Source organism: Pyxicephalus adspersus, chromosome 5, assembly GCF_032062135.1.
Source record: "Pyxicephalus adspersus chromosome 5, UCB_Pads_2.0, whole genome shotgun sequence".
Lineage (NCBI taxonomy): Eukaryota > Metazoa > Chordata > Amphibia > Anura > Pyxicephalidae > Pyxicephalus > Pyxicephalus adspersus.
In genome coordinates this window covers 24,094,019-24,107,592 of record NC_092862.1, presented here as the reverse complement: position 1 = coordinate 24,107,592, position 13,574 = coordinate 24,094,019, and the positions used below count along the sequence as shown (strand labels likewise).

Genomic DNA, 13,574 nt, shown 5'->3' with positions numbered 1-13,574 from the left:
TGTGTTGCTTCAAACAAGAATACCATTTGTCATAATATTGATCCTGACATGTATGCACATCTGCCCCCCGAACAGCTGTCAAAGAACCTGCTCCAGATTTGTCACCCCACCTAGCGTTTACACTCTTCTCTCCTTTAAGCCCCATACAGACATAACAAAAGCTACATGTCCCCTCCGGCCCTGAGCTCTCCTTCATGGGTGTGAACAGCGGTCATTCCTGATTGATCTTTCATCAAACTGCTTTGGTGGACTGATGAACGATTTTAGGGGACTGTTGTACACGTGTCAGATTTTCACTCATTTTCACTCATTCATCTTGGATGACAACAATCGGAGGTGTGAGAAGGGCTTTTAGACTTCCTGTAATAGTTCTACTTAAACACATAACTGCATTATACTTTTTTTTGCAGCACAGTGGCTCAGAGGTTAGTATTCTGGCCTTTGCAGCGCTAGGTAATAGGTTCAAATGTCGGCCAGAACACTATCTGCATGGAGTTTGCAAGTTCTCTCTGTGTTTGTGTGTGTTTCCTGTTAGGTTAATTTCCCCCCCCCCCAAAAAAAAAAACCTGACCCTAAACTGTATTAATGACATATGACTATGGTAGGGACATTAGATTGTGAGCACCTTTGAGGGACAGCTGGTGACATGACTGGAACAGTGACAAAGTGCTGCATAATATGTTGGTGCTATATAAATTCTTTGTAATAATAATAATATTGTTGAACATATCTATATTAACAGTGAATGGATGCGCACTATAGTAGACAAGGTGATCGCGCTATATAAATAAGTTTAAAATATTATATATATGCATTTTAGTCTACATGCTCATAAACACTTAACCTATGATAGGCTGCTTTTGCTGACTGCTCTTTTTGAAAGTGTCAGTTGCTTTGTATTCAGTGCCTTCTGGGTCGCTGACCTAAAACAAGTATGGAGAATTCTAACATTTAAGAATTCTAACACTCGTATGCACAGGCTTGTTCCAGGCCTGCGGTCAGACGATAAGAAAGTCAGACACAGCCAGGCATCCATCATTCTTAGGCTACGTACACACGTCAGATGATTCTCGTCTGACAATTGCCTTGGCTGATATCGAACGAGAATCTGATGTGTACAGTGCTCGTCGTTCATAGATCCACCATGGCGAATCCACTAATGGCAAACGATCATAATGGAGGTGAAAAGGAGTGTGCGCAGCTGGGTGCCGCTCCGTCATTCTTCCCCCACGCTGTATGTACAGCGCTCGTTCATGCATCATTCAGTCCTTTGTCATTGGAAAGGAATGTGAAAGATCCTTTCCAGAGACAAATATTTAACACAGTCTTAGAAGACAGCCTCGATATTCTTTTATGAGTCTCCATAGGCTGGAAGGTTTATTCATCCAATTCTGTTTTAGGGGTTAATACAAATTCCCTAAGCATTTTGAAATTGGTGGTAAATATCCTGATATTCAGGGACAGTACCTAGCTTTAACGATATGTTATGTTTTCTTCGAGTTCAGAGTTTACTATTAGTGCTACAAAATGCCTTTTTATCGTAAATACATTTTTTTCCTATTTGTTAAGCTCTGTCAACCTTTTAAGTCAATAAAAAAGTAACCTTAAAGCTGCAAATATTACTTCTGTTCCAGCACAATAAACATATAATAGGATTTCCAGCAAGAAAAATTGGATTTCTCTTTGTTTTGTCAGATGGTAATGTGCAGGTTTGATTCAGATATGATATGAACTGCAAAGTGTGCTTAGAAAGTATTGTACATTTCTGGTGGAATTGATGTGATCTCCTCCATTAATCCTACTTTCCAGCAGTTCAGATTTGCTTATAGTTTGTAATATCTGATATCAGTCTAGGGCGAAGTATGGGTACAATAAATGCAAATCCATTAGGTAAAGTCCTAAATCTGGCCTTAAGCACAGAACCGTGGAGAGCATTAATATTATTAAACAATATTTATATAGCACAAACATATTACATAGTTACATAGTAGGTCAGGTTGAAAAAAGTCTATCAAGTCCAACCACTAGGGAAATAAACATATCCCAGATATAAAATCCTATGGAGACTGATCCAGAGGAAGGCAGAAAAAACCTTGGTACAATTTGCTTTAACAGGAATTTTACACAGAATTGGTTATTTCTGCATATTATCTACAGTGACATATGCTGTTGAAATCCAGTATTACAACTTTTCTCTTAGGAGAACTTTTTTTTTAATGGTCTAAATTCAAACAGTGGGAATGTGGTTCATAGAAACAATTTACAATTTTTTAATGGAAGCTGTTTGCTATCATGACTGTTATTTATTTGTTGTTTTAGCAAACTGGCAATAGGATTTGAATATACAAGTCAAAATGCTGAAAAAATAATAATAAGGCCAGATTCACACTTGCAGAAAGGTTTTGGTGCAATTGCCGCTTGCTCATGCTTCTTGTAGTGTGTTCCTGCGGCAGCTCAATAGGAAATAAATAAGGGCGGCAATGGGTGGTACCTGAACCCAATCATTTAGAGGGTTGGCAACATACTTTAGAACACCTATTTATTGTACAGCGCTGCGTAATATGTTGGCCCTTTATAAATCCTGTTTTTTAATAATAATAATAATAATAATAATTACATATCCCTCATTTGGTGACTGTTTTGTGTCTTTTCAAGAGGCATAAGAATCCATTGTAAATGTAACATCAAGTCTAAAGAACCTGTGTGGAATTGGTCTTTAAAGGAAACCTGTATGTATTATTTAGGTATTTTGGAGGGACATTTGATGCTTTATTTTGGTAAGGCAGATAACCATTGTATATTGGTTTTAGCCAGGTTGGGAATTTTCCATGTTGTAATAATTGATCACATTTGTCAGTACTGTACTGTTAACTACTAATGCACTTTATTGTAGAAACTACCTGGCCAGCGTGTTTTATTACATAGTAATTGGTGATGGTGTCCTTTCCACATGAACTATGTGAACCTGCGTGTGGCTACCGTGCCTGCAGTTGTGGAATCGGGCAGGAACCTATCTTCATCTTCTCTATTTCAGGCTAATATGAGACTTCTCAGGTGTGCTGTTTGTCCTCTAATCCCTGCTGGATCTACGTGTTTGTTTTTATTTATGTGTTTCTTTATTTTTTCCTTTTCTGCAGCACGGGGCTTCACAGGAGGATTTCATTAGAGGAAGCCAGGAGAGAAATGTCAAAGATGTTATATTCGATATTGCCAGTCAGGCCCACATACACCTAGAACACGTAAGTTTATCTTTTCTTTCATGAGAAAAGGATTGCCAGCAGAAATCTTTACTCATTCATTTTTTTGCTACTTTTGTCGATCATTGCCTGACCACATGAATAAAAATAGCTATTTCCAACAAGTAAGAATAATAATAGTATAGGAGCATGGTGTCATGCTAGGAAGGCCTGTGAATGTCTGTTAAAGCTGGGCTGTGCTTTTAAAGATGTTGAAGCCAAGAGCGACATCCAAGGCACACAATATTACATGAATCAAAATTTTGCATGCACATTTTTTTCCCCTTATGATACAAATTAGGGTTTGCAATTTCAGAGCATTGAGAAAAACTAATTTTCCTATAAACTGTAAATCTCGGTGCGTTTTCAGTTATTTTTGTAACATTTACAGGGAAGTCTTTGATGTGACACATGTTTTGTATTCATATTCTTGTTATACCTGCCATTCCATGTCAGACAAATGTGTACATATCTAATGGTTATGTGGATGTAATAAATTATAACTGGCTGGTAAGTCAGAACCTGTTTCAGCTTTAGGATCACAATGACATTAGCCAATTTGTAGGAAAAGAAAACAACACTGACAGTTTTTGAGGCACTACACCCTCTGATAGTTTAACGACGATAGTGAGATTTGGGGATTTCAGTGCTGTGCTTCTCACATGAGAGGAATATTTACCTGAGGACATCCAGTATGTTGATCTTGCACCTCTTGTTTTAAATATTCTGTGGATCTGTACCTTCTGAACCTCTTCTGCTTCTTGGCACCAGATTATCACACACAGATAGTACAACAAATCATTGTAAGTCAAAAGTATGTAAAAACATTAGCTGCAGGGAACCAGTGGGCAGTAAAGGTGACTGGTCCTTTGCCAGTTGCTTTTTTAATTTTTTTGGTCATTTTTCCACAGTTCATCTTTAAGCTTACTATACTTGCAATATTTAAAGCACATATTCAGAGATTTACCAGTAAATATTCTTTTACTAGAGCAAAGTAGAAGAATGAGTGCACACTTTTAACACATATTAATGTATTATTAAATTATTATTATTAAACAGGATTTATATAGCGCCAACATATTACGCAGCGCTGTACATTAAATAGGGATTGCAAATGACAGACCAATACAGACAGTGATACAGGAGGAGCAAGGGTTTAGTTTTATTAATTACAGTTTGGCCTATTTAGCTGTAGAATGGGTGACACTAATGTACCACCTATGTGCATACCTTCACGTACTAGAGAAGGTTCCTGTTTTTTGTTACATAGAAAAATACAATATACATGACTCTTTTTAGACTTTTATAATATACATTTAATCCATTGTACACACTGTAGTATAGTAGCAGAGTACATTCTTATCGAAGTAGCTGTGAAGAACAGATGCATGGCTGCTAAGCTTATCTATTATCTCTTCAGCTCAATGTCTGTATTATAATATATGTTGCCATATATTGCCTAGATGGGAGTGTATTTACTTTGCAGGGATACTTCATATAACTGATAATGGCTTTTACATTCTGTTAAGTGCCCACAGTCATGTTTTACTATCAAATAACATCTAAAGGTTCTGCATTCAAGCCATTAAAAATAATTCAGCAACTCATTGAAAGAGAACATGAACAGCTTGCATTCTGTATTGGAAATATGTAAATCCATATTTGATGTAGTATTACTCGCTTCACTCGGCCCACGGCAGATACTAACGGCAAATTCCGCCTTCTGATGTTTGAAGTTCCTAATAAAATGAAGTCGCACTGCAAAAATACAATAGTTTTCACAGAGCTAAAACTTACATCTTTAAACAAGTTTTTATTTTACCTGTGACCCTTTTTTTAAAACATTTCTCACACTTCTGTCCCTGTGGCAAGATAATAGTAGTATGGTTGAAAATGGAACAGAAGGGCACAGATAGAAATATGATATTGTGGGAAGTGTTAACTCTTAGATAATGAAAACAAATATTTTGTTTGTGCCCTCTGGAGATGTCTCAATATTTCCTATCCATGTTTGAAAGTTATTATCCTGGTCCTGCCTCAATATTGATTCCCTAAAATCCCAGTGGCTGAATGCTTGTTCTAGATCCATAGTCTACTAGGTGGTAAAAATTAGGATAGGGATGACAGACCTGGAGATGGCACATTTAAAAACCAAAGGAGCAGTGGCAGTTCCCATATTTCAGTTTTCAGAGGTTTGCCTTTTTTTATTAAGACAAATGTAAATATTAATAACAACATGCAAAGCATCAGAGAAGTATCTCCCCCATCCTAACTTAAAGCTCTTAAAGTTATTGCCCAATGTGACCACTGATGTTTTTGTACCTTGTTAGAGATACAAATGACTGAGAGTACAAACTCTGGTGCCTATGAATGCCTCATATTCCAGGTATATTAGCTGTTGTACCCTAACATGGCCATATATGTTTATATCTTCAATATGCCTTAAAAAAACATACAGATTTAGTCTTGTTAAAATGTGTACAGTTAGGTTCATAAATATTTGGACACTTTAATTTTAAATGAAACAACTCAGATGCAGTTGAACTGCAGACTTTCAGCTTTAATTCAGTGGGTTGAACAAAAAGATTGAATAAAAATGTGAGGAACTAAAGCTTTTTTTTTTTTACAGAATCACTTAATTTCAGGGGCCCAAAAGAAATTGGACAATTGACTCAAAGGCCATTTCATGGGCTGGTGTGGGCAATTCCTTATGTTATGTCTTTATGTCTTTATCAATTAAGCAGATAAAAGGCCTGGAGTTGATTTGAGGGAGAGGGGGGTGCTTGTAAGTGGAAGATTTTGCTGTGAACAGACAACATGCGGTCAAAGGAGCTCTCCATGCAGGTGAAACAAGCCATCCTTACGCTGCAAAAACAAACGCGGCAAAATCTACAATTTGGTACATCATGAGAAAGAAACAAAGCACTGGTGAACTTAGCAACGCCAAAATACCTGGACGTCCACGGAAGACAACAGTGGTGGATGATCGCAGAATCATTTCCATGGTGAAGAGAAACCCCTTCACAACAGCCAACTGTTGAACAACACTCTCCAGGAAGTAGGCGTATCGATATCCAAGTCTACCATAAAGAGAAGACTGCATGAAAGTAAATACAGAGGGTGCACTGCAAGGTGCAAGCCACTCATAAGCCTCAAGAATAGAAAGACTAGATTGGACTTTGCTAAAAAAAATCTAAAAAAAGCAAGCACAGTTCTGGAAAAACATTCTTTGGACAGATGAAACCAAGAACCTTTACCAGAATGATGGCAAGAAAAAAGTATGGAGAAGGCGTGGAACAGCTTATAAGCATACCACATCATCTGTAAAACATGGCAGAGGCAGTGTGATGACTTGGGCGTGCATGGCTGCCATGGCACTGGGACACTAGTGTTTATCCATAATGTGACACAGGACAGAAGCAGCCGAATGATTTCTGAGGTGTTCAGAGACATACTGTCTGCTCAAATCCAGCTAAATGCAGTCAAATTGATTGGGAGGCATTTCATAATACAGATGGACAGAGACCCAAATCATACATATACAGCCAAAGCAACCCAGGAGTTTATTAAAGCAAAGAAGTGGAATATTCTTGAATCGCCAAGTCAGTCACTTGATCTGAACCCAATTGAGCATGCATTTCACTTGTTGAAGACTAAACTTCAGACAGAAAGGCCCACAAACAGCAACTGAAAGCCGCTGCAGTAAAGGCCTGGCAGAGCATTAAAAAGGAGGAAACCCAGCATCTGGTGATGTCTATGAGTTCAAGACTACAGGCTGTCATTGCCAGCAAAGGGTTTTCAACCAGATATTAGAAAAAAACATTTTATTTTCAGTTTTTTAATTTGTCCAATTACTTTTGAGCCCCTGAAATGAAGTGATTGTGTAAAAAAAGGCCTTTAGTTCCTCAACTTGTTATGCAATCTTTTTGTTCAACCCACTGAATTAAAGCTGAAAGTCTGCAGTTCAACTGCACCTGAGTTGTTTCATTTAAAATTAATTGTGGTAATGTACAGAACTAAAATTAGAAAAAAGTTGTCTCTGTCCAAATATTTATGGACCTAACTGTACTGCATTAATAGTTGCTTATACCTAGAGAGCCTTATAATTTCTTTTTTTTAATCCAAGCCTTTACTTATGTTTCTGTATTTGCTCGGAGATCACAGTCACCAAGACAAAAAGTGAGGAAAAATGCAAAAATTTGTGTTGTCAACAGAACAAAAAATCTTACAATGAGAACACTTGCTTTGGTCTTAACTAAAGTGAGCAAGGAGTGAATGGAAGTCTCCCTGTCAGAACGAGGCAGGTGGAGGTTGTATTGTTTGAATGTAGTGAAAGCTTGAGACATAGGGGGCTTGGATGTAAGTATAATAGCTTGACTTTTCCAGTGATTTACATTTTTTGTTTCAATCATTATTGAAGTTTACATCTTGAGGACATACAAATAACAAACATAGAAAAATATCCATACATATACAGTAGAACCCCGGTTATCTGGAACTCTGATAACTGGAAAACTCAGATAACCGGCCGGTTATCTGAGATCTGAGTTCCAGATAATCAGGGTTTTACGGCAATGAAGAAAGCCGGGCAATCGGCATAGCTCCGCTGATTGATCCGCTCCGTGATTGGCTGAGGAAAGGGAAACCTTGATGACGCTTGAGCCGTCATTAGGGTTTCCCTTTTCTTAGCCATTCAGCACTAGAGGTGAATGGGGACAAGTCTCCCCATTCAAGTCTAGTGCTGATTGGCAACGCACACCCCAGCTCCATTAGGGATGCAAGAGCAATCAAGAATGCAGAGCTGTCAGCATATCAGAGCTCCCCTGATTGCTCCGCTTTGTGATTGGCTGAGAAAAGGGAAACCCGGCTCAAGCATCATCAGGGTTTCCCTTTTCTCAGCCATTCAGCACTAGAGGTGAATGGGGACAAGGCTTCCCATTCAAGTCTAGTGCTGAATGGCTGAGAAAAGGAGACCTCAGTTATCTGGAAACTACTCCTATCCTGTTTCGGCCATTCCCTGTGGATGCCGGATAACTGAGGCACATCAAAAACTGAACAGGGGTCAGGGGGAAACAATAATATGGGATTGAGATGTAAAATCAGAGGAAATTATGGGGGATGGGGGAAGAGGACATGGAATACCTCGGTTTTGGATAAAACACTGGGAACAAAGATTTAGTTACATAGTTGATATGAACGAGAATAAACGAGAAGAACCACTTTCCCGCAATGCTAACCAGAATGTCCTTTCGTTGGTATAGAGTATAAACATGGATTTTCTCAATTTCAAGTATTTTACCCTATTATTTTAAATCATGTAACACTTGGTTAGTAGTGCAGACAGTGAGAGCTAGTTCCCACATGCAGTGATTTAGATTTTTATGGGTGATGATATACAATTATCACGCTAATGAGTGTGACAGAGTGAACAATTTTTTAGTTTACAGTTTTCTTAAATTTTTTTTAGTAAAAGCACCGTAAACTAAAAACAGCCTTTCAAATTACAATATGTACAGTATGGTCACATATTCATTAATCAAAAATAATAAAGAAAGCATGACGTTTTTCATGAATGATCTGTAAAACCAGACTACAGTCCATGTCATTCTGAGATTTCAGGCGTTTGACAAAAACTGTAGACAACAATGTACATTACATTATAGAAAATGTGAACAGGAAAATTATTCCTGCAGGCAGTGTATCAGAGTTTGTCTGGCATTTAATTTTTAGATGAAGTCTTGCTGAAATAGGAAAGATAACACATTTTTGCTGTGATGCTGTCATCATCGGTCCTTCTCCTGACAAATCTTGCTTTAGGGTCATGTACACCGTATAATGGGCCTGTCTGGCACCCTTATATTTTTACCCATAAAAAAGCAATTACCGGTATCTTTGCATGCATTTGAAAAGCAAATTTAAGGTATCTGCAAACACCCAGGCAAGGTTGGTTAAAACTTGCAAAGCATGTAGCAGATTTCCTAAAAGCTTGTTTTTAGCAACACCCAGTACTCTATTATACTGGTCAACAAACATTTTCTTGCCAAACAGATTAAAGTCATTTTAGGTTATGTTTAAAGCACAGATTACAAATATGGTATTGGTTTTGCTAGATTGGCTCTAGTTTTTGAAATAATGACCTCAATAATACCCTCATTGAAAACTAATGAAACATGAAACCATATGCCTTTTGTAAACAAAATTCAATTTTTGAAATACTTAATGTCAGTAAATTTTATATTCAGTATATTTACATAACTAATCATATTTCCTTATATGCTGATGATCAGGACAATCATGTTGAAGGCTCCAGCAATAGTCTGCCATCATGTGTCTGTCCCATCTACCCTGATACCTTTCTTCCAATCTCCAAGGTTTCCTAGAAAGTTTTGCAAATGGCTATGAAGATAGTGAACCTTTATGCTCAAAGTAGCACCCAAATTTTTAAAGTGTAAGAGCAAGTTTTGTACCAGTTCTTTATAATTTTGTGCTTTATGGTTACCTAAGAAGTTCTTGACAACCATGACATAGCTTCAGGGAAGCTTCAGTATCAGTCATGTAACTTGTGAAATTTGAATCAATTATCGGTTTTTGAATCTGGGATCCATCAAAGATTCCTGCTTTTAATTTTTCAGTACTCAATCCGGGGTAGAATCTACAAATGTATTTGAAACAATCACTGTCTTTGTTCAGAGCTGTAACAAATTGCTTCATTGATCCAAACTTTATGTGTAGTGGAGAGAGAATGATTTTTTCTTTGTCAACGATTGGCTCGGATATGTTGTTCACTGCACCTTTTTTCATGTTTCCCTTGGAGGCCATGCCACTTTTTTTCTACTGATCCTGCTTTGCTCTACTATCCCACAAGCAGATGAAACATGGGTACTTTGTGTATCCACTTTGCTGTCCAAGTAGGAAGTTTTAAATCAAAAAATATGGACCATTAGTGTTCATGATAGAAAAGCTTTTGTAAGACCATTTTGATATTGTTATATTTTTTAGGTTTTGTTGAGAGACCAATTGGAGTTGCCATTATGCAGTAAAACAGATTTGAAACCGTGAGTGGAACTGTCTATGAAAAGCCGCCAATCTTCTGCTCTGTATTCTGGTTCTCCCAGATCGGATAGTAGTCAGGGATGTTACAACAGTACACAAAGTCTCCATCTTCACTGAAATATGGTCGGAGTGTCACCCATCTTGTCCTATAAACCGTTATTTAGATTTCCAGTCTTTAGACAGTTCTTTTCGTTTAGCCTGGATGCTAAAAGTTCAGATGCTTGTTTTGACAGACTTAGGTCACGTAATAAATCATTGAGCTCTTCTTGGGAGAACTGCTGGTTTGATGAAACACTTCCTTCATATAACTTCCACTGCTAACTCCTGGATTACACTGCAAACCCTGTATATCCTCCATGTTGGATACAGGAATGTCAGGGAGTCTACTTAACACTGGTATGGGAACATCAGCAGCATGCGGCACAGGTCGTCTTGCTGATTCCAAATCAGGGTACTCCCACTTGTTTCCTTGTAACGATTGAAACCTTTTACATTCACAGCACATAAATAACAATCCTTATGATGATTTTTGGGCTCTCGATGTACCATAGGTACACCAAGTTTCAAACTTTTCAGTTTTCCATTTTTCCACTGACGTAGACACCCTACACAAGTTTTGCATACCATATGGGGAGCCCACTACTTATCTTGATCCCCCGGTTTAATACCAAAATATGCAAGATATGCTTGTTTTACAAATTCTATAATGTTTCTTCTCTGCTTTTGCTGAGATTATTCATAAAAAATATAGCAAAATACATTAGGGTCATTTAAACAACTTCTTAACCTCTTAAACTCTTCTTCTTAAACTCATATTTCTGTAAAATAAAGAAAATGTATGAATAAAAAGAAGGCAAATGAAAGTTTCATGAAAATAATGCTACATTTATTATATAATGCAAAACATCGAAGTAAACGAAGATTGATAATATTATGCTGTGTTAACATTTATTGTTGGTAAAATCGTCTATTCTAATTCCTGTATCACAAGAACTAAAACCAATTTAATGAAACTGATGTTATTTATGGATTCAGCAGACCTGAAATACACTGAATATATTAAAAGAATCCTTGCCAAGTGAAAAAAATGTTTTTTTTTTTAGCTGTGTTATTATTCAATATTTAGCATTCCAAAACTAGAAATGAAAATTGCTTCTAGGTAAACTTGTTACAAACGTGATAACGTCAAACAGAGCATAAAATAAAAATGCCTCCAGTCAAAACTGCACATGAACATGAAATTAGATGCAGACATGTAGGCAGTTAAATTTTTATGCAAATATTGACTGTTAGGCTTGGTCCTACAATCTGAGCCAATAGGGGGGCTTGAGAGGTAAGAGATGATACCAAGGTGAGATTTTCGGATTACATTGCCTGTCCCTTCTGCAAAAAGAATCCTTCTCAAATTTTTTTGTTTGGGGAACAATAAAAGTGTTTTTTAAACTGGCATCCTTAGTATGAACTCTTTTGATATCTACCTTCAAAATGGGCAGTGCAGTGGTTCCGTGGTTAGCACTTTTGTCTTTGCAGCGCTGGGTCCCAGGTTTGAATCTCGGCCAGGACACTATCTGCACGGCATTTCCACATTCTCCCTGTGTTTGTTTGGGTTTCCACCCACATTCCAAAAACATGAAGTTAGGTTTATTGGCTTTGCCAAAAAATATTGACCTGTATTAAAGACATGACTATGGTAGGGATATTAGTTTGTGAGCCCCTTTGAGGGACAGATATAAATGCGGAAAATAGTAATAAGCAGTTTCCTTCTGCTTTTTATCTCTGCGGTGAGATGACTGACCCCATATCTTATATGATGTTTAAAGTCCTTCTCCAGAATGGCCCCCATTATGCATTTACATAGTGTGTATTTCATAGGCTTATATTCCTAAATCTTCTATGTTGTTGAGGTAGTCCCTATTTGATCTAGCTTTTGCGGTCATTTTCTCCAGGCAGTTTACCTTGGACATGTCAAGGGTTTTTTTTGTGCCCTCCCTCTAACATCATGACTAGTTTTGGACATCCTGAGAGTGAAGAAATTCCCATGCCCCTCAATGGACAAGACCATAAAACTATTACCTTGAAGTCTATTAAGTAACACAGGTCCCACTCATCTCTATACGGTACTGCTTGCCACTAAACTGAGGCTCGGTAAGTAGGAGTTTGCCAGTACAACCAGAGGGTACAAGGCTGTAGATTTCCAAGTAAAAGATTAGAGTTTTGTAAAATATATCTCTGTGCTTGGAACAATATTAATCATTTGGGAAGTCATAGTTTTGTTATGACTATATTATTAGTCAGTTCAGCAACAGATACAACAGTAGAAGACTAATACTAATATGAAGTATTTTTTGCTTTGCTATTCAGGCTCGGTCTTTCCAGAAGAAGGTTAATGGAGAAGCATTTCCTGCCTTTAATATAACGGTAAGGTAACGGTAATGTAATAGAACTCGCTGTTATTTAGTCATCAGTGGTCTGCTAGTAGAGATTTCAAGAACACCTCCAAACGAGAGTATTGCTATGGTAGTAACTTATTAGTGAACTGCAATTCATTGTGCACATGCTGAGATAAAACCTTTCTGAACCCGTTCTTTGCCCAGCCTAAAATACCAATGTTGCTTTGCTAGCATCTATTTCTTCTCCCTCACAACACACCAATTAATATTCAGTAATGGCTAGTGTCTTGGCGCATTCATGTCCCTGGTTGCTTGGAAGTATGACACCAACAGCCATAAATGGAAGGGTCACTGATTCTCTTGAGATTGGATCAGTGGTTGTGTGTTTGTGTGTGATATATATATTTTTTAAATTTGTTAATATTATAATTAGTGTACCTTTTCACATTGAGCTTTTGGGAAAATAGGTTCACTTTAAGTCTGGAACCTTGTTATACTGATGCAATTTAATTAAAATGGCATTTGTTTTCCAGGTTCCCTTGGACAGTTATCTGAAAAAACTCCGTAAAGCAGACTTCAATATCTTCCACCCTAGCTTACAAAGGAGAGACCCCTGGCTTCCGTTGTCTTTATATATCCAGTCCTGGAGAAAAAATTATTAAAATGTAGAAAATATGCTTCCTTGTGTTCATTCCTGTGGCCTAAACTTAATGATTTTTTTTTTTTTTTAATATGGTAACGGGGAGCTTTTCGCTCTGGCTTTTAGGGATTATGCAGTCTCTTGCATTAGAGCACAGATTGTGCTGTGCCTAAAGTATTCAGCAGTATTAAATTATATTATGTCCCTTAAGCTTTAAACTAGTCCCGGAGCCTAATATATCTACTAAACTGCCAC

The 13,574-nt window shown here is 37.4% G+C and overlaps 1 protein-coding gene across 2 annotated transcripts in view; it reads left to right on the top strand.

Annotated features, from left to right (window-relative positions):
* NDUFAF6 (NADH:ubiquinone oxidoreductase complex assembly factor 6) overlaps positions 1-13,354 on the top strand; it is a 36,858-nt gene extending 23,504 nt beyond the window's left edge. For both annotated transcript variants that reach the window (XM_072410890.1, XM_072410892.1), the window contains exons 7-9: positions 3,138-3,239; positions 12,651-12,707; positions 13,213-13,354. In XM_072410890.1, the coding sequence (XP_072266991.1) occupies positions 3,138-3,239; positions 12,651-12,707; positions 13,213-13,341 (288 nt within the window). In that variant the 3' untranslated portion in view covers positions 13,342-13,354. The remainder of the gene's footprint in view (positions 1-3,137; positions 3,240-12,650; positions 12,708-13,212) is intronic.
* Positions 13,355-13,574: the final 220 nt, after the last annotated feature.